At 34.2% G+C, this 23360-nt stretch overlaps 1 protein-coding gene across 1 annotated transcript; it reads left to right on the top strand.

Annotated features, from left to right (window-relative positions):
• Positions 1-21268: 21268 nt before the first annotated feature.
• On the top strand, positions 21269-22207 carry LOC103680562 (olfactory receptor 2AJ1). Its single transcript, XM_008710064.2, has one exon. The coding sequence runs from the start codon at positions 21269-21271 to the stop codon at positions 22205-22207; it is 939 nt and encodes a 312-aa protein (XP_008708286.2).
• Positions 22208-23360: the final 1153 nt, after the last annotated feature.

Genomic DNA, 23360 nt, shown 5'->3' on the forward strand with positions numbered 1-23360 from the left:
AACTGGTGATGAGCATTAAGGAGGGTGCTTGATGGAATCAGCACTGGATACTATATGTAACTGATGAATCACTAAACTCCACCTCTGAAACATAGTACACCATATGTTAATTAATTGATTTTAAATAAAATTTTAAAAAGAGTGAAATCTTGCTATTTGCTACAAATGGATGGACCTAAAGAGTATAATACTAAGCCAAATGAGTCAATCAGAGAAAGACAAATATCATACAATTGCACTTATACGTGGAATTTAAGATAGAAAATGCAGAAAGGGAAAAAATTGGAGAGAGAACAAGAAACAGACTTAATTATAGAAAACGAATTGATGGTTAACAGAGGGCAGGTGGGTGGGTGAATGGGTGAAATGGGCAAAGGGAATTAAGAGTACATTTACCTTGATGAGCACTAAGCAATATATATAATTGTTTTTGTTTTGTTTTGTTTTTTTAGAACTGTTTCATTACTGTAGCGTACACTGGAAACTAATAAAACATGGTGTTAACTACACTGGAATTAAAATATAAATGATAAAAAAGAAGCTTTATAGGATATAAATCAGCATATGTGTTTTTTTCTTTACCTCCCAGTCTCTTTCCATTGGGGTTCCTGGAAGTGGCTGAGATTGTCTGTGTTTCCAGTTCCTATGAGACAACTACTCTTTCTATGGTTCTATATATTGGCTGCCAGTCCCCATCTTGCTTTCATATCTTACATGAAGGTCCCATTCATGAGCTCCAGGAAGGCACGTTGTCCAGGTGTCTCCATTTCTCAAAGTGATGGAAATTTCCTGTTGTTCTTGTTTCTTTTCTCTACTTAGCTCTTTGGTGTTCCCATCTCCTATGAAATTGATTTTCTGAATCTTTTTATCTGTTTGAAAACACGTAAAGTGGTTTCCATTTTTATAAGTGGCCATTTCATAAGAACCTTCTTTTTGAAAGATGAGGAAATCAGCACAGAAAATAAAAAGGTATGAAAATGACAAGAGTATCAAGCATTACTTCTCATGGTTATGGAAGAAACAACAACAGCAATGACAATGACAAGCTATCTCCAAAGTCCTTAGCTTAAAATTGATTAAAAAGATATTTTTAGCCACATAGCATTGGACAAAGCAAATAATTACGTGTCCTGCCTCATACATATGGAGTAGAAACTTCACTCCTCTCATAGAGATCAGAAGAAATCATTAAATATTTGTAAGATAATATTGTTTATGCAAAGATTTCAAAAGATTCCAAATACACACCCTCAAGAAAGTGAGCAAGAAAACCACTTAGCCACAATAAGATCATTTTGTTCAATTATGGTAAGTAGGCAATGAGGTGTTTGAAAGGAAAAAAAAAAAAGTCCAGAGGAATGAACCAAGAGCAATGGTGGAAAAATGAAAAATACTCTCCAGGGAAACAGAGAAGTGCCTTTATTTATGAATGTTCTTCATCTACAATGTAGAAAGCACCCAGAAATGTGCCCATTGAGATTTGAGAATATCTGAGAACAAATTCCTGCATTTCTCCTGCTCTCGACTTCTTTATAGGACTATTTATTAATGTTATCAGGACCTTGAATCACAAAATGTTTTGTGTATTTTGATGAATTGTATTTTGCAGGTCATCTAAAAAGAGAAATTTATTTCTAGACCTGCTTGGTACCTCCTCATCACACGACTAAATAGAAATTTTGGTTGTCTCCTTTTGAGGGGGTTGAACTTATTTTGTTGGAGGAAATTAAGTGAGCCAAACACTTGGTAATCATTGATTCATGATGCTGTTTAATAATCTGGATTTCCTTCTTCTGGACTAAGAATCATATTGCACTTCCCTTGTCTTTGAAGTATGGGATGGTCTGTAAAACATCAGGGAAATAAGCATGTGTAACATCTGACTAGATGATTTAAGATCAAAATAACTGAACTTCCATGCCCTCTATTCACATGCCACAGATTGCTGATGTTCATGCTGAAAGAAGTATCATTAGCTGCCTCTGAAGGGGTGCAAGTTCCAAGATGATATATGGATGATCAAGAATTCCATCTTTGGGGGCGCCTGGGTGGCACAGCGGTTGAGCGTCTGCCTTCGGCTCAGGGCATGATCCCGGCGTTATGGGATCGAGTCCCACATCAGGCTCCTCTGCTATGAGCTTGCTTCTTCCTCTCCCACTCCCCCTGCTTGTGTTCCCTCTCTCGCTGGCTGTCTCTCTCTCTGTCGAATAAATAAATAAAATCTTAAAAAAAAAAAAAGAATTCCATCTTTGTTATTTTATGACATAGGGACTTTTAAGCCATTGTTGGTTAAGCAGTATTTTTTCCAGTCTCTAAACACTCATACATTCTTTGACTTATTCCTGGTTCATACATTGTGTCATTTCAATGACAAAGTGTGGGTGTATATATATAAATATAGGTATATGGAAATATATATTTGTATATTGTGTATTATTTATATATTAAAGCCAATTCACACATAGTTTCTGACATAAAATATTTGAACATATTGAAGTGAGATATAATAGAAAATTTTATATGGAAAGAAAAAGCTCATACACTATTCTAAATTTTTTTGAATTACTTAGGAGTACAAGAAAAAAAGAATTGGGGAAAAATCATATTTTTCTTTTTTTATATTTTATTTATTTATTTGACAGAGAGAGAGCAAATAAGCAGAGGAAGCAGCAGAGAGAGAAAGAAAAGCAGGTTCTCCATTGAGCAGGGTGCCCGATGTGGGACTTGATCCCAGGACCCTGGGATCATGACCTAAGCCAAAGGCAGCCGCTTAATCAACTGAGCCACCCAGGCACCCCACAAAATCATAATTTTCATTAAGGTTTCTGTCCATGTGCTCAATTTTAGCAGTAAAACTACTGCTTTAAAGTGTATACAAATTTTATCCTTTTAGTTTTTCAAAATAGACAGTCTATCAAAATAAACTAGGTTTTTAACTTGTGTTGACTATGCCCCTCTTCAATAAAATCCCCACAAGAGACAGGCAGTGATCATGGAATATAGTGAGTTTCTGAACCTATAGATATTCTCAGCCTCTGTCTGAGCCTCCACATAACATCTCTCCTCTCCAAAAATATTCTCATTTATAAATTTCCTTCTTCCATAAGTAAATAATTTCTTAAAGATTTAATCTTTATTTAAAGAGAGGGAGGGCAGGCAGAGAGAGAATCCTCAAGCAGACTCAGTGCTGAGCATGAAGTCTGACATGGGGTTTGATCCCAGGACCCTGAATTCTGACCTGAGCCAAAACCAAGAGCCAATACCCTAACCGACTGAAACACCTAGGTGCCCCATAAGACATTTTTTTAAATTTCATCAGGAATATACAGCTGAAGATGATAGTGTAATAGGAGGACTCCCAATTCATACTTCCCAGCAACACCAATGTGTAGCCATCCATTGACGAACTTGTATTTAAGTGACCTTTGGAATCCAGGTATGATGCTGTGAAAACCAGATAGAGTCCAAGCCTGAGAACAACCTTTTTGTGAAGGCATATATACAACCATGTGTCACATTCTCCTGCCATGGTCCTGGTTATAGACTGAGAAGGACCTCTATAGACACCCAGTCTCCCTGTAGACTCAGCTACAGTGGTATATGGACTTGCTTCTTATACCAACACCATCCACCAAGGGATCTGGGAGGAACCACACCCATCCTTGTTCCCAGAGGCAGGCCCTCTGACCTTGACCAGAGTATTCTGAAGCAGCCCTAAGTGTTAGCTCCCTACCACTGATCTATTATCCAGGGACAGTCTTGCCTACCCAAGATACTGACAGGGGGCACAATTATCTGTACCCCAGATACAAGTCACAGACACTGGGACCAGTTGTGGTTTCTGAAACAACACTGTGACTCAAATCTTGTCCTGCTCAGCTATGGAATGGAGCCAATCTTGCCGGAGTAAGACCTGTCCACTTACCTGGCAAGAGCCTCCCAGAAACTGATGGGAGGGTATACTATTCACAAACCTGGTCATAGTTTATCTTCTGTGGACCCAGGTGTGTACCTTGGAGTAAAACCTTGTACCAGTTGCATTCTTATTGACTCTAATACTGGAGGATATGACCTCACCCAGAGACCAGGTAGGATCCAAGCCCAGTAATGTCCGTGGTAACAGGACCTTAAAGAAAATTATTAAAAATAACTGAGCTACAATAATTTATTAATGGATACACAATAAAAAAGAACATCAAATCTGGCATCAATATAATAAAATATGTGGGGGAGGAGTAGGAAAATTGTAGAGGTTTTATATGCTATTGAATTTAATTTTTATCACCTAAAATGGACTGTTATAACTCTAAGATGCTATATGTTTGCTTGGTAGTATTCACAAAGCTAAAACCTACAGTAGATATAGAAAACAGAAAGAGAAAAGAATCTAAGCATAACAGTACAAAATATCAAGAAATCACAAAGGAGACAGCAAAAGAAGAAGACAGGAACAAACTACAAAAGAGAGAACAATTACCAACATTGCAATGCAATAGGATGGCCTTAACTATCATTAATTACCATAAATTAAAATGTATTATTTTTTTATTTTAATGTTTTTTATTATATTATGTTAGTCACCATACAGTACATCCCTGGTATCTGATGTAAAGTTTGATGATTCATTATTTGCATATAATACCCAGTGCACCATGAAATATGTGCCCTCCTTACTATCCATCACCAGTCTATCCCATTCCCCTGCCCCCCTCCCCTCTGAAGCCCTCAGTTTGTTTCTCAGAGTCCATAGTCTCTCATGCTTCATTCCCCCTTCTGATTACCCCCCCCTTTCTTTATCCCTTTCTTCCCCTACTGATCTTCCTTGTTCTTATGTTCCATAGATGAGAGAAATCATATGATAATTGTCTTTCTCTGCTTGACTTATTTCACTTAGCATTATCTCCTCCAGTGCCTTCCAAGTTGCAGCAAATGTTGAGAATTCATTCTTTCTGATAGCTGAGTAATATTCCATTGTATATATGGACCACAACTGCTTAATCCAGTCATCTGTTGAAGGGCATCTCAGTTCTTTCCATGATTTAGCTATTGTGGACAACGCTGCTATGAACATTGGGGTGCATATGGCCCTTCTCTTCACTACGTTAAAATTTTTAATCGAGGAATGCCTGCATTGTCCAGTCATTTAGTCACCCAACTCTTGATTTTGGTTCAGGTCATGATCTCAGGATCATGAGATCAAGCCCTTCATCAGGCTCTGCACTCAGTGGGGGGTCTCCTGGAGATTCTCTCTCTGTCTTTCCCCTGCTTGTTCTCTCTCTCATAAATAAATAAATAAATAAATAAATAAATAAAACATACATACATATATAAATACATAAATTCCTCAATCAAAAGATGTAAAGTGGCTGAATGGATAAAATACCAAAATACCAATATGCAACAATATGCTCTGTATAAGAGACAAACTTTTATCTCTAAGAACACACATTGACTAAAACTGAATGGATGACAAAGGAATTTCCATGCAAATGATGGTCAAAACATAGCAGGAAAACATATGCTTATATAAAAGAATATATGCTTTAAGTCAAAATCTGTGACGAGAAACAAAGGTCAATAACTAATAATAAAGAAGTATGTATGTACACAATATAGAAACACACAGATATATATATATATGGAATATCAATATGAATGTATATGAAGAGAGAAATAGACATAATACAATAATATAGGAGACTGCAATATCCCATTTTCAACAATGGGTAGATCATCCAGAAAAAAATTATTAAGGGAAACATTGATTGTACAATGCTTTAGACAGAATGGACTTAGCAGACATATAAAGAATTTTCAGTCCAACAGCAGAATACACATTTTTTTTTCTCCAATCCACATGGAACAGTCTCCAGGTACATTATATATTAGGCCACAAAACAAGTTTTAACTCATTAAGAACTGACTATATCAAGTATATTTTCTGATCACATTGATAGGAAAATAGAAGTCAATAACAGAAGCAATATTTACAAATACATGAAATATAAATCACACTCTCGAACAGCCCATGGGTCAAAAAATATAATTTGAGGTTCTATATACTATAACATATATGTTATATAATATATAATATGATATATATAATGCAGCAAAATGATTTCTAACAGTTTTTCTTTGCAATAAAAGCCTACATCAAGGGGCTCCTGGATGGCTCAGTCAATTAAGTGTCCGCCTTCAGGCCTGGTCATGATCCCAGGGTCCTGGGTTTGAGTCCCATGTAGGGCTCCCTGATCAGCTGAGAGCCTGCTTCTCCCTCTCCCTCTGCTGCTCCCCCTGCTTGTGCTCTCTGTCAAATAAATAAATAAAATATTTTAAAAAAATCCTACATCAATAAAAAAATAAACATCCCAAATAAACAACTTAACTTTATACATCAAAGAACTAATAAAAGAAGAACACACTAACCCTAAGTCACCAGAAGAAAGAAGAAATAAAAATTACAACAGAAATAAATGCAATCAAGAACACAAAGGCAACAGAAAAGATCAACAAACTGACAGTTGTTTTTTTTGAAAAGATAAGCAAAATTATTTTTTTGTTGTTAGATAAGCAAGGAAAAAGAAGATCAAATAAAATTATAAATGAAAGAGGAGATATAACAACAGATAACACAAGAATACAAAGAATCATAAAAAAACTTCTATTAACAGTTGCTTTGCAACAATTTGTATAACAGAAAAAGAAAAAAAAAAGATAAATTCCTAGAAACATCCAACCTACAAAGACTGAATCATAAAGAAATAAAAAATCTAAATGGAAAAAGAACAGGAAGACTGAAACAGTAGTCAAAGAAGAGTAGGGAACACTTGAAAATAATCTTACCAATCTTACCAGGGAAGCCTTACTGTTAAACCAAAGCCAGATAATGACATTACAAAAACAAAACTACAGGCAAATATCCCTAATGAAGATAGTTGCAAAAAGCTTTTATTAAATACTAGCAAACGCAATGAAGAGCACATTAAAAGAATCATACACAATGATCAAGTGGGATTTATTCCTGGGATATAAACATGATTCAACAAATACAAATCAGTAAACATGATAAACCACATAATAAACCACATATGTAACAAAATGAAATAAAAATCATATGATAATTCAATAGGTGTAGGAAAAACATTTGATAAAATGCAACATATTGTCTTGATACAAACTCTCCAAACATTAGTTATAGAAAAAACAAACAAACAAACAAACAAACAAAAAAAACCCTCCACATAATAAAGGCCCTTTTAAAACACATCCAGACCTAACAATATAATAAATACTAAAAATGCTGAAAACTTTGTTTCTCTAAGATCAGAAACAACACAAGGATGAACGTTCTTAAAATTTCTATTCAGTATAGTACTGAGAGTTCTAGCCAGAATGATTAAGCAAGGAAAACATAGTAGATACTCAAATCAGAAAGAAATAATCTAACTTGCTTCTTTTTACAGATTGCATCATCTCGTATCCAGAAAAACACAGAATATTCTATCAAATAATTATTAGAACTAATAAACAAATTCAGTAAAATTGCAGGATATATAATTAATATATAACAATAAGTTTTTTTCTATACACTAATGATGAACTATCAGAAAGAGAAGTTAAGAAGATAATCCATTTACAATAAAATCTAATGAATAAACACTTAGGAATAAATTTAATTGTGGAGGTGAAAGTTCTCTAAACTAAAATGTATAAGAAACTGATAGAATTTGAAGACACAGATAAATGAAGAGAACCTATGTTCATTGGTTGTAAGAATTAATTGTTAAAATTAATGTAAGATTTAATTTGAGGATTATTTGTTACAATATTCATGCCATGAAAAGCTATATTCAGATTGCATAAAATACCTTCAAAATTTCCATGCATTTCTCAAATGAATAGAAAACAAATCCTACAATGGAATATTACTCAGCTATCAAAAAAGAATGATTTCTCAACATTTGCTGCAACATGGACGGCACTGGAGGAGATAATGCTAAGTGAAAAAAGTCAAGCAGAGAAATACAATTATCATATGGTTTCTGTCATCTATGGAACATAAGAACTAGGAAGATTGGTTGGAGAAGAAAAAGATAAGGAAGAGGGGTAATCAGAAGGGGGAATGAAGCATGAGAGACTATGGACTCTGAGAAACAAACTGAGGGCTTCAGAGGGAAGAGGGTGGGGGAATGGGATAGACTGGTGATGGGTAGTAAGGAGGGCACGTATTGCATGGTGCACTGGGTGCTATATGCAACTAATGAGTCATGGAACTTTACATCAAAAACCAAGGATATACTGTATGGTGACTAACATAATATAATAAAAAATATTATTATATAGAATAAAGAAAACAAATCCTAAAATTCATACAGATCACAAATGACTCCAAATATCTAAAGCATTTTGAACAAAAACAAAGCTGGAAAGGGGTGCCTGGGTAGCGCAGTCGTTAAGCATATGCCTTCAGCTCAGGGCATGATCCCGGCATTCCAAGATCGAGTCCCACATTGGGCTCCTCCGCTGGGAGCCTGCTTCTTCTTCTCCCACTCCCCTGCTGTGTTCCCTCTCTCACTGGCTGTGTCTCTCTGTCAAATAAATAAATAAAATCTTAAAAAAAAAAGATGGAAGAGTCACAGTCTGAATTAAAACTTGATTATAAAGAAGTAGTAATCAAAACATATAGACAATGAAACAGAATATAAATTCAAGAAATAAAGCTGCATATATATTTAACATGAATCATTTACAAGAGTGCAAAGGATACACAAGTGGGGAAAGGTATTCTCTTCAAAACTGGTGATTGAAAAACTGAATATACACATGTAAAAGAGAGTAGACCTTTAGCTCACACCATTCATAAAAATTAAATTGAAATGGATTAAATAATTAAATGTAAGACTTGAAACCATAAAACTTTTTGAGGAAAGCATAGTGAAATATCTATTTGGCATCGGTCCTGATGACATTTTTTTTTATGACAGCAAAGTACAGACAACAAAACCAAAAATAAGTGAGGCTACATGAAACTAAATGGATTCTACAAAGTAATGGAAACAACCAAGAAAAGTAAAAGGCAACCTATGGAATAAGAAAACATTTGCAAACTATCAACTAATAACAGGTTAATATAAAAAGAACTATATGAGGAACAAACAAGCAGTATGGAAAAACACAACAAATTTAAAGAAAAAACAATATAAAACAGAAAATATGGCATACCAAAATCTATGGGATACAGAAAAAGTGGTTCTAACAGGGAATTTAACAATAACACAGGCTTGTCTCAAAACAAACAAACAAAAACAATGAATCCCTCAAAAAAAAAAAAACAAAGGAAAAAATTAGAAGGAAATAAATAATGAGGATCTAATTAAAAAGAAATACAATAGATAATAAAAAGAAAATAGGGGTCACCTGGCTGGCTAAGTCAGTGGAATGTATAACTCTTGATCCTGGTTTTCTGCCACATGTTTGAACCTCATGTTGGGTGCCCCCATATTTGAGACCCATGTTGGGTGTAGAGATTACTTAAAAATAAAATATTTTTTAAAAGAGAAAATACAAAAAAATCAACGAAGCTAAGAGATGCTTCTTTCAAAAGGTAAGCAAAATTCACAAATCTTTACCTAGACTCAAGAAGAATAAAAGAATTCAAATAAGTAACATCAAGAATGTAAAAGAAGAAAAGCAAAGTATCACAAGAGACTATCAAAAAGATTGATATGCCAATAAATTAGACAACCTAGAAAGGTGGATAAATCCCTAGAATTTGCAATCTTTCCAAATTGAAACATGAATAAATAGAAATTTTGAATATGCATATTAGTAATAAAGAGATTTAATTAGTAATCAAAAACCTCCCAAGAAACAAAAGTTCAGAAATAGATGGCTTTAGTAGTGAGTTCTACAAACATTCAAGCATATTTAATACTTATATTTGTCAAAAATTCAGAGCAGTTGGAATGCTTCCAAGCTCATTTTACAAGACTAGCATTACCCAGATACCAAAACCAGGCAAGGACACCACGGGGGGGATAAAAAACGTACACACACACACACACACTATTATTTTATATATATGAACTATTATTTATATTATTTATTATATGTATTATATGTTATATAATATTTAAATATATTATATATGTATATTATATATATATTTATATCTATCTATCACAGATGAACATAGATGTAAATATCCTCAACGAAATACTAGCAAATAGAATTCAAGAGTACATTAAACAATCATATACCATGATCAAGTGGTATTTATTCCAGGGATGCAGGGATGATTCAACATCTATAAATCAGTCAATGCAATACATCACAGTTACAAAATGAAAAATAAAAATCATTGATTATCTCAATGTAGAAAAACATCTGAAAATTTTGACATATATTTATTATAATTCTCAACAACATGTGTATAGAGGAAAAGTACATCAACATAATAAAGGCCATTTATGACAAACCAGCTGCTAAAATATAATGGTGAAGAGCTGAGAGTTTTTATTCTCATATTAGGAACAAGACAAGAATACTCGCAACCCCCAGTTAGTCAATATAGCATTAGAAGCCCTAGCTGAAACAATTAGATTTTTTTGAAGATTTTTATTTATTTATTTGACAGAGAGAGAGACAGCCAGCGAGAGAGGGAACACAGGCAGGGGGAGCGGGAGAGGAAGAAGCAGGCTCCCAGCGGAGGAGCATGATGTGGGGCTCAATTCCTGGGCTCCAGGATCATGCCCTGAGCCAAAGGCAGATGCTTAACGACTTAGCCACCCAGGCACTCCCAATTAGATTTTTTTTAAAGTAATATAAAAGGCATTGGCAAATCCGCAAGGAAGAGGTAAAAGTGCTACCATTTGCAAATGATATGATAATATATGTAGGAAGTGTGAAAGATCACCAGAAACTGTTAGAACTAATAAATGAGCTCAATAACATTGCAAGATATAAAATTAATATACAAAAAAATCTATTCTGTTTTTAAAAGTATTTTATTTATTTACTTGAGAAAGAGATTAAGTGAGGGAGAGTTAGAGCACAAACCAGGGGAGGAGCACAGAAGTAGACTCCCTGATGAGGAGGAAGCCTGATGTGGGACTCAATCCCAAGACTCCAGGATCATGATCAGAGCTGAAAGCAAACATTGAACCAACTGAGCCACTCAGGTGACTTTTATTCTGTTTTTATACAATAATAATGAGCTTTTAGAAAGAGAAATCAAGAAAGTCCTATTTGTAATCATATCAAAATGAATAAAATATCAAGATAGTTTTTTAGGGAATAAATTTAAGCAAGGAGATAAAAGACTTGTACACTGGAAACTGTAAGATATTGATGTAAGTAATTAAATGTTCATAGATTGGTAGAATTAATATTGTTAAATTGCCCATACTACTCAAAGAAGTCTACAGATTAATACCTCCAATGAAGCAACAATGAGATTCAATAAAATCCCTACCAAAATCCCTATCACATTTTTCACAGAAGGAAAACAAATCTAAAATTTTCATGGAATCACAAAAGACCCCAAATAGCCAAAACAATCTTAGAAAAAGAATAAAGTGAAACATATTATGCTCCCTGATTTCATTGTACAATATTATTGGCATTAAAATAGACAAATAGATCAATGGAACAGAACAGAAAACCCAGAAATAAACTTACACATATATGTTTGATTAATTTACACAAAGAGGGCAAGAATATGCACTAAGGAAAGGATTGTCTTTTCAGTAAATGGTGGTGGGAAAACTGGTTAACTACATGCAAGGGATTAAAACTAGATTACTATTTTATGTCACATACAAAAATCAATCTAAAATGGATTAAAGACCTAATGTAAGACTTGAAACCATAAAACTTATAGAAGAAAACATGGGTAGAAATCTCCCTTACATTGGTCCTAGAGATGCTATTTTGGAGATGATTTCAAATGCAAGGGAAATGAAATAAAAAATAAACATATGGAACTCCATCAAACTAGAAGATGAAACCATTAACAAAATGGAAAGCAACATAAGTAATGGAAGAAGATATTCACAAACATATATCTGATAAGGGGTTAATGTTCAAAATGTAAAAGAATTCATAAAATTATTAACAAAACAATCTGATTTAAAAGTGGTCAATGGAGGAGTGCCTGGGTGGTCCAGGTGTTAAGCATCTGCTTTTGGGTCAGGTCATGATCCCAGGGTTCTAGGATAGAGCACTGCATCAGGCTCCCTGCTCCATGGGAAGCCTGCTTCTCCCTCTCACACTCCCCTTGCTTGTGTTCCCTCTCTTGCTGTCTCTCTTTGTCAAATAAATGGATAAAATCTTTAAAAATGGTCAGTGGAGGGATGCCTGGGTGGCTTGGTTGGTTAAGCATCTGCCTGCAGCTCAGGTCATGATCTCAGGGTCCTGGGATTGGGTCCTGTGTTGGGCTCCCCACTCAGTAGGAAGTCTGCTTCTCACTCTCCCTCTGCCCTTCCCCACTTGTGTGCATGACAAATGTAACAAAATTTCTATTATAGGAGTCCCAGAAGAAGAAGAGAAAAGGGGGTAGAAAATTCATCTGAGCAAATAATAGCTGAAAACTTCCCTAATGTGGGAAAAGAAACAGAAATCCAGATCCAGGGGACATAGAGAACTCCCACCAAAATCAACAAAATGTATTCTAATTAAGACATATTGTAATTAAATTTGTGAAACATAGTGATAAATAAATTTTAAAAAATCTTAAAAGCTGCAAAACAAATCTTTAACTTACAAAGGAAGATCCATAAGGCTAGCTGAAGACTTTTCAACAGAAACTTGGCAAGCCAGACGAAAATGGTATGATATATTCAAAGTGCTGAATGGTAAACAGAAGGGGGAATGAACCATGAGAGACTATGGACTCTGGGAAGCAAACTGAGGGCTTTATAGGGGAGGGGGGTAGGGATTGGGATAGGCTGGTGATGGGTATTAAGGCAGGCACATATTGCATGGTGCACTGAGTGTTATACAAAAGTAATGAATCATGGAACTTTACATCAAAAACTTGGGATGTACTGTATGTTGACTAGCATAACGTAATAAAAAAATTATTATTTAAAAAAAAACAAAGTGCTGAATGGGAAAAATCTGCAGTGAAGAATACTGTACAGAGGAAGACTGTCATTCAGACTAGAAGGAGAAATAAAGAGTTTCCCAGACAAGCAAAAACTGAAGGAATTCCCGACCACTAAACCAGCCCTGCAAGAAATAGTAAAGGGCACTCAGAGTGGAAAGGAGAGACGGGAAGGGACAAAGACAAGAATAGATCAGAGAAAATCTCCAGAAAAAAAATTAGAAAAGAAGTAATGAAATGGCAATAAATACATATCAATAATTACTTTGAATGTTAATGGATAAAGGCTCCAAACAAAAGACATCCGTTGTCAGAATGAGTAATAAAACAAGATCCATGTATATGCTGACTACAAGAGATTAATGTTAGACCCAAAGACAACTTCAGATAGAAAATGAAAGGATAGAGAAATACTTATCAAGTACCTGTGTTTCAAAAGATAGCCAGAGTATCCAAGATAACCAATATCCACTGATATTGGACAAGTAGAACTTAAAACAAAGAATGTAACCAGAGATAAAGAAGGGCACTATATCATAATAAAGGGAACAATCAACAAGAAGACCTTACAATTGTAAATATTTATGCACTCAACGTGGGAACACCCAAATATATAAAACAACTAATAACATACTTAAGGAACTAATTTAATAATAACAAAATAATAGTAGGGATTGTAATACCTCACTTACATCAATGAGAGATTAGCCATAGATAGATGATTGATAGATGATTGATAGAGAGATAGATAGATAGATGATAGATATGACAGGTAGATAGATAATCAGCCATAAAAATATTCAGCAATAATTAAAAATTATAATTTTGTCATTTGCAACAACATGGGTGGAGCTAGAGAGTATTTTGTTAAACAAAGTAAGTCAAAGACAAATGCTGTATGATTTCACTCATATGTGGAATTTAATAAACAAAAGCAAAGAAAAAAAATAAAGACAAAAACAAGAAATAGACTCTTAACTTTAGAGAACAAACTTGTAATTACTAGAGTGAGGTGTGTGGGACAATGGACAAAGTAGGCGATTGGGTTTAAGGAGTGCACTTGAGATGAACACCAGGTGATGTATGGAAATGCTGAATCACTATGCTGTACAACTGACGCTAATATAACCCTGTGTGTCAATTAAACTACCTCATTAATGTATAGCTGTCATGATAATTATGTGTAAGACCACTAAATTAACCCTATGTTTTGTTACATTTACTTTCCTTTTTTAAAAGATTTTATTCATTTATTTGAGAGAGAACATGAGCAGGGGGAAAACAGAGGAAGAGGGACAAGCAGATTCCATGCTGAACATGGAGCCTTATGGGGGCTGAGCCCATGACCCTGAGATCATGACCTGGGCTGAAATCAAGTCAGAAGCTCAACCTACTAAGCCACCCAGGCTCCCCTTGTTACTTTTACTTTCATGTTAATTTATTTGGTAATCATTTAATTGACTTATGAACCTAGCGGGAATACAAATAAGCATAATTGCTTGTATGAAACAATTCCATCTTTTTATCTGCCTCTCTGTAGTAGGTGGTCTGTGTGAGAAGAAGGTTCATTCATTGACTCCACAAACACCCAGGAGACTCTCAGTGCTGCAGCAAGTGAGGTCAGCCTAGTGGGCTTCTCTAAAGCTGGTATCTAATGTAAGAGACAGGCCATATACAGTTCCTTTAACAGACAGTGTGCTCTTAAGCCTTGAGGAATGGGAGTAAAATATGTTAAGAACCGAGGGTATAATGGGGAAGAGTTTCAGAAAGGTATTTTTTTTTCTTTAACAAATGTTTCATCTCACTTTATTTAATCAATTTGAAAACGACCATCTCCCTTCTCTCTCTGACACCATGATTTTTTCTGCTCTACCCTGAGGAATGCCTGTCTGACTCAGTGCCTCTAGTTCTCTCCACACAAACAGTTTCCTCCTGCTCCCTTCATCTCCCTCCCCAGCTGTGCTTGGGGGACATGGTAGCCCATGTCACCCATCAAAGAGTAGCTATTTTCTCCTCCAGAAGCTACATGACACAGAACTCCAACATGGTAGGTGTCCTCCCTGCATTTCCTTGGCCCTCCCAAACCATTTATCACACTTGTCTTTGCAAACTCTCAGCTGCTTTGAAGCAAATTTCTGGATTGGGACATCACACAATTCCTCTGTCACTCTGGAAACAGTGACATTGAGGCAGATATATGACTGGTGTGAGGAATTGCTGGGCACCAATGAGGAGCAGCTTGTTGGTAGCCTCTGGGGAGCTAGTGAGCCCAGGGTCTTAGATGTGAAATAACTCATCAACAAGGTTTTGTTTTGGGTGGTGTGAAATTGGTAACATTTAATGAAGTGAGAGAAAAGGGCCCTTGGGAGACATTAGGGGCCAGGTAAGGAAGAGATGAGTAGGTCACATTCAGGGTGCAGAGAGCAAACATAAACTCAGACAGTGCAGCTTTGACAGAGCTGTCCAGTTCTACACAAGAAAGAGAAGCAAGGAAGAATGGTCTGAAGAGAGCAAGGAAGTCTCCATAGAAGGATATTTTTACATGAAACTCTAGATATGGGAAGACTTAAAAAATGTTGGAAATGGTGGGGAAGAGTGTTTATGTGGAAGAAAGGATATGGGTGTAGCAAAGAGGCAAGAAAGACGATGTCATGTAGATATAAATACTTTAGTTTAAATGGAAATGGGAACTAGAGATAGGGAGAGTTTATGTTGTTGCTTGTTTGTTTGTTTGGTTGGTTATTTTATTATTTTTAATGTAAATGGAATGGAATGTGCATACAGTGTAACCTAGCGGATTATATGCATGCTCAAAACAGTGTTCCAGAAAGAATAAACTAGACTAGACAAAAAGTGTATTCATAAGAGGAAAAATTGGAGGCAGACATTTACTTGAATTATCTTTACAGTATTATAATTCTTTGAAATTCTATGTCATAAAAGGATGTGTTATGTATTTTGAATAAAACACACTAGAATTATCCTAGATATATTATCCTAAAAATGTATGACCCAATGGGAATGTTAAGGAGAGCAAGAAAACATCAAAGGGAAATGTTTTGCCTTTTCCTTCCCTAAATTATGTTTTAAACAATTTATTGAGTTATTTTTCATCAATATTCACACATTATCATGATGAATAAATTTTCTGGTAGCTCACAGGATTTTGCTTCTAAATTCCTGGGTTTTATTTCCTGTACAGCTCTCCCAGAAATAATTCAGGACGACACATCATCACATGTAGGTGCAACTCACAGGCCAAAGAAATGAGAAGAGTATGTGCTTCCAGTCCAAAACTCTTCTAGTGTCATTGTCTGAAATTTACTTCATTGGCCTCACTCTTCTGACTTCAAGAAGAGCTGTGAAGTGTGTTATCATATGTGGATGGTACTGAACCCATACAGATCTAGACGTTCTATTGACAAAGGATAGAATAGATGCTTTAGAGTCACTTTGACAACACATGGAATGTAGCACCATTAGGAGGAATAACCCATGGGAGGCATTTATGTAGGGAGAGAAGATAGAAGATGGTGATATTTATATAGAAGAGTGCAGATATAAAGGAAAGCTAGGAAAACTTTCTCTTTTTTTTTCTGATTTCTGGCTTGGCTATTGTAAATAGTGGTATGAATGGTAGTACATGCTTCAGGGGACTTTGGCAGTTAATTGTTGGGTATGATGAATTTGATGTCACTGTGAGAGAATACTCACAGGACTCCCTTAAACTGACACGGCAGCAATGACAAATAGATGTAAGATCACCATGCGATGATTCTTTGGTGTATGATTTGGTGTCCTGAAAGGCCAAGACAAAAACAATAGTTAGTTAATTATAATATCAAATGGCTAGTATAGAATGAAATTGTGAGCCCTCAGCTGCTTGATTCCATAAGAAGGATCATTGCTTAGTCCCTCACACATGCCTGTATGTGTGTATATGGGTGGGAAGCAAACCACACATTATCCCTTCAACATACTGCATTTCCATTTCCCCCAGCGAGCCTCATGGACCAATTTCACCAGGCAGTGAGTACACAATATCACAACATTGAATTGTATTTCTTTACTCAGTTGTATACTCTCATTTCCAGAATACTACTCTCTCTTTCTAGAATATAGAATTTTAAGTGCATATTTAAAATATAAAGTATGTTGGCTAACTGAATAAAATGATAAATTTTTAAAAATTAAAAAATAAAGTATAAAGAAATAACAATAATAATGATAGAAATACTAATACAGCAATTTTAGAAACAATAATAATAAAAACAGCAATAATAATCATTGTCCCTGTATAACTACTAAGTGCTAAGCTCTGTTCTGTGTGTGTGCACATGCATGCATGTTATATAATGTTATATAATGTGTTGTCTTATTTAGTCTTCAAAAAAACCCTTGATACTGTTATCATCCTAATTTGATAAAAATTCATTTCAAATAAAATTTCATGTCTGATTGATATGTTGTAGAATAAGACAACATAAAATATTTCAAAGATACTGTATTTGTATTAAATTTTCTTGTTTATCTCCTCAAATCATGGAAATTTTTCACTTATATTACTACTTTATTAATATAATTATTTGGGTCAGTAGCATACCCATTCCTGGGCAAAGTCACATTATCGTACATTTATGGTATGCATTTTCCATGTCAACGCCTTTAAATAATGATTTTATTTCCATCCATGTTTAGGGAAATCCATTGTCAGACCTCTACCTCTTCTATGAAATTCCATTACAGTGAATTATCAGCAACAACTACTTAACTGGACTCAATTGCACACCAACCATATAAGTCTGGTATTTGAAAACAGTGCTTATAATTGCTATATCAATTTGATCATTGATATCATAGGTTTTTAGAATACATCCATAAATAAAAGCAGTGTTATATTTTAGTATAAGTGTGTATATCAGATTTAATATTCCCAGATTTCTATATCAAACACTTTTCAAAATAAATATTGCACAGGAAGAAATGATGTTATTTTTTCTTTTGTCTTACAATCAAAACTTTCCTATAAATATGTAATGTAGGAGAATATAAATAATTGAATAAATGTGTAATCTTACTGATATTATTGAATAATTTCCTTCTATTTAAATGTAAATTCCCTTCTATTTCAATTTAAAGAGATATTCTTAATGTTTTAGTCACATACTGAGAGATTTGACAGAAAAATGAAAAGAATATTTTTTAAACTAGTTAAGTCAAATTAATGCATGAATAATGCATTTTGAAAGTCTTGACAAATGTAAAGTGGTAAAAATTATTTGAGTGTTGTGTATTCACTGGGTAAAAGTGTAAGAAAGCCTTTCTTTTACGTGGGAGGAAAGTTTGGGATATGACTGTGTTTATAGCTAAAAACTTGGTATCTAATGATGATAACATCTTCTATAATTAGTCTCCAAAGGTCTGGAAGATAGGATGGTGTAAACTGCATGTTACATCTCTTTACCTATATTTAGCATTATTAGACAGACAATATTTTATGTCAGGTAGAGAGAAATAGACTATAATTTTATAAGAGTAGCATAGATTTGGACGAGTTTACAGGATATGTAACGTTTGTCTTCCCACTTTTTAACATAGTGTTAGGAAGCTCACCATTAGAACATACCTTCGTGGATTCAAGACCAGATTTCATTCAACATCCTGGATGGCATAGAAGGTATCATTTTATCTATCATTCTAACATCATGAGAGGATATTCCAGATGCTTGATTGACTCGTTAGGCAAAGAGTCATAAAAGATGATTGTTGACAGTTGCCTGGGTGGCTTAGTTGGTTAAGTATCAGACTCTTGATCTCAGCTCAGGTCTTGAACTTCAGGTGCCCCATGGAAGTGGAAAGATGGTAGCAGAACCTACCAGGAGAAGTACTTAGTGAATATATTATGGAGTGCTTCTAATATCTGAAGACAAAATATAGACAAAATATTCTTGTGGAGGCAGCACAAACACTTCAAAAATGTAAATATAATTGATGTATTGTGGAAAACTTTTGATATCAGAGTCTGTAGTCAAATATACCTTTAATAAATATTTATTGAAAACCTACAATAAGCCAGGAACTACTAAGTGATGGCATTCTGTAGAAAATAGGCATTACATATTCTTACTTTTTTAAAAAAGATTTATTTACTTTAGAGAAAGAGAGAGAGGGAAAGGGAGGGAGAGTCTTTTTTTTTAAGATTTTATTTATTTATTTGACAGACACAGCCAGTGAGAGAGGGAACACAAGCAGGGAGAGTGGGAGAGGAAGAAGCAGGCTCCCAGCAGAGAAGCCTGATGTGGGGTTCGATCCCAGAACACTGGGATCACGCCCTGAGCCAAAGGCAGATGCTTAATGACTGCACCACCCAGGCGCCCCAAGGGAGGGAGAGTCTTAAGCAAACAAAGGAAATCATTAATGGAAAATGGAAAACCAGAATGACAAAATTATTTTTGGCAGTGAGAAAAAGTCAACAACTTTGGATAATGATATATTGAATTTGAGTTGTCAATACTATTCATTGATTTTTTTTTATTCACAGATTTTAGAGATTTACTTATGATCCACCAGTTCATGGGATCCATCACTGCCCTTCAATCTCAATCTATATCCTTACCAAATTTTACTGAACTGTAGGTCAAACAAGTCAAAACAGTAAGACCTACTTAAACATGCATATATCTGCAACTTCATTTAAAGGTTAATTTTTTAATATACCTAAAATTATAGCAAAATAGTGTTCACATTCCATCCATCAAAATAGAATGCAGAGGTTTATTTCATAATGAAGAATCTCAATACTCACTAAAATAAAACAGAAAAACACAAATTATTTATATTTTATCAGGGACATATTTGTGCATTTGCTTCCCAAAATTGAAAATCAAAACATATTTCATTCAAACATATGAATAGTTTTTTTGTTGTTTTAAAATATTTTATTTTTAAGTAATCTCTACACTCAACATAGTGCTTGAACTTAAAACTGCAAGATCAAGAGTTATATGCTCTACTGACTGAGCCAGGTAAGCACGTGGAACTTATGAATAGTTCTTAAAGATGGAAAAAGACTTTTTTTATATTTATTTTTCATGACTTGCATCAGTGTTTTCCTAAGTTCTTTGTATGTGTAAGTATGTATGCATGTATATCTATTTGAGGGATAGATCATACATAGTGAATTTGTGCACATAATAGTAAATGGAACAGTTAAGTACCTACCTTCCACATCAAACAATTTCATCATTTAGGAAACAATATGATTCCCTATATAAAGAATTAATAAAATATAATTAAATTTCAAGGATTTAATAAAACTGCCTACTTAAAATATATTCTTACTTTAACTGAATAAAATTTTCATTTTTTACATTTAAATACTGATATTTACAAATTGCAATTTCAATTACAAATACAGATAAAGCTAGTTTTTATAACATATGTTATAAACATATGTTATAAAACATATAAACATATAAAACATACTTATTATTTTAGAAAGATTTATAAACAACGCATTTCATATGCTTTATTCTTTGTCCAAATAAAAAAGAAAGAAAAATGAGTTCTATATCCTATTCATTTATTCATGTATTTAAATATATTATTGAGCAACTGCTATGTACCAGCATTGTTTAGCTATTCAGCTTATGCAGAGGGCGAAACAACGATTTCACATTGGGAAGTTTAAGGTTAGATGTGCTAGAATGACTATAAAAAATAAATGTAGTTCATAAGTTTATTTAATATGTAAAAGATGAAAAGTGAATTGCAAAATACATCAAAGGACAGCACAATGAGGAGAAATAGGCAACTTGGGAGATACCGAGATTTTAAGTACACTGTTCAGGGGTAAATCTCATTTAAAAGGTGACATTTGATAAAAGACTGAGCTCGATTTAAGACTATGGAATTAAGACTCTAAGACTACATGGAATGAAGAGATTAATCAATATATCAAATATCATCAGTTGATTCAAACAAAAAAAATGGCCATGTTGTAAAACAAGCCCATTTTAAAAGCTGGTTGAGAGTCTACTAATTTTAATTGCAAAATATGGATCACTCTCATTTTACTATGCTTCTAAATGTAAATGAGTTTGAGATTTACACTACTGCATTTTAGCTCTATTTTTTTCCATTTTAGGAAAAAGAGTGGAATTCATGATGAGACATGAGAATCACAGTTTCACCAGTGATTTCATTCTTTTAGGACTCTTTTCTTCTTCCCAGTCAAGTCTAGTTTTCTTCTCCTTTATATTCATCATTTTTATTATGACTATAACAGAAAACACAGTCATGATCCTCCTTATCCTCAGGGACTCAAGACTCCATACTCCAATGTATTTCCTGCTCAGCCATCTGTCTTTCATGGACATCTTGCATATTTCCAACATCGTCCCCAAGATGGTCACTGACTTTCTGTCAGGCAGCAGAACTATTTCATTTGCAGGTTGTGGCTTCCAGATATTTCTATCCCTCACGCTCCTGGGTGGTGAGTGCCTTCTCCTGGCAGCAATGTCTTATGATCGCTATGTAGCCATCTGTCATCCACTGCACTATCCCATTCTTATGAATGACTATGTCCGCGTTCTCATGGCTGGAGCGTCCTGGCTTGTTGGGACTGTCAACTCCATAGTCCACACAGCTTATGCACTCCACTTTCCCTTCTGTGGCTCAAGAGCCATTGATCACTTTTTCTGTGAAGTCCCTGCCATGTTGAAGTTGTCCTGTGTGGACACAACACTCTATGAACGAGGAGTTTATGTAAGTGGGTTAATTTTTCTGCTTGTCCCTTTCTCCTTAATCCTTGTTTCTTATGTCCAAATTCTCCTTACTGTCCTACAAATGAAATCATCAGAAGCACGGAAAAAGTCATTTTCTACCTGTTCCTTCCACATGATTGTGGTCACAATGTACTATGGGCCATTTATTTTCACATACATGAGACCCAAATCATACCACACACCTGGTCAGGACAAATATTTAGCAATATTCTATACCATCCTCACACCCACACTGAACCCTATCATCTACAGCTTTAGGAATAAAGATGTTTTGGAGGCAATGAAAAATATGCTCAAAAGTAACTTTCTCCATTAAATATAGTAATAAAAATGCTTGAAGAATGTGTTTTCTATATTAATATTCAATACTTAGAGGTTATCCATTATTCATATCTCTGAAAAGAAAATCAAAGTTTCTATACATCAAGAATGGAAAGTGGATTTTTCCAAAACCCTGATGATGATAATAAATAAAGTTTTACAAGTATTTGATTTATAAAGACATACATCTAAAAATGTTTTGTTCCCTCCCACAAAAAATTCTAAGAAGTTATAAAAATTGACTTTTATAACATAATCACATTTTATGGGATCTATCTATCTTTATAACTTTTATATTTTATGAAACAGTAAAATTATAATTCCAATGTTACAACCAGTTATCAAAAATTCATAAAATATAGTCAAAATGGGTGCAGGTGTTCAAAAGGTAAAAATTCTAATTATAAGATGCATAAGTTAAAAATAAGTAAGTTGTATGATGTAATGTACAGCATGTTGACTATAGTTAACAATGTTCTATTGTATATAAGAAAGTGGGTAAGAGTGTACGTTTTAGAAGTTCTGATCATAAGAAAATTAATTATAGCTATGTGTGGTGATAGATGATAATTAAAGTTATTTTGATAATTATTTTACAATATATAGATATATCAAATTTTTATGCAGTACACCTATGAACAGTAGAATTATATCAATTATGTCTCAAAACAGAAACATAAACTAGTATATTTTATTTAATAAATAATATTTATTCAGTGTATATTATGTACATTATTAAATATGTATTTTTAAATAATATTTATTTTGTTATATTAGTCACCATACAGTACATCCCCAGTTTTTGATGCAATGTTCCATGATTCATTACTTGCATATAACACCCAGTGCACCATGCAATATGTGCCCTCCTTAATACCCGTCACCGGCCTATCCCAATCCTATACTAATACATTATGTAACGCATTTGATATACTCCATGCATTAAATGTTATTTAGTAAGAATAACATTTATTGAAAGTTATTTAATAAATAACATTCAATTTCCATTAATACGAGTTCTAGATAGTGAGAACACTTCATTTTGAAATCCACAATCCCTGCTTTCTTGCACAATTATGTAAGCAAGTATTGCATGTAAGAATCTCCATACATCAATCGCATCCTTGTCCTAGTACCCCTGGATCGTT

The sequence above is a fragment of the Ursus maritimus genome, unplaced genomic scaffold (genome assembly GCF_017311325.1).
Source record: "Ursus maritimus isolate PB19 unplaced genomic scaffold, ASM1731132v1 scaffold_5, whole genome shotgun sequence".
In the NCBI taxonomy this organism is placed as follows: domain Eukaryota; kingdom Metazoa; phylum Chordata; class Mammalia; order Carnivora; family Ursidae; genus Ursus; species Ursus maritimus.

Coding starts and splice junctions, on each gene's coding strand:
- LOC103680562 (XM_008710064.2), top strand. CDS start 21,269: ATGATGAGACATGAGAATCACAGTTTCACCAGTGATTTCATTCTTTTA.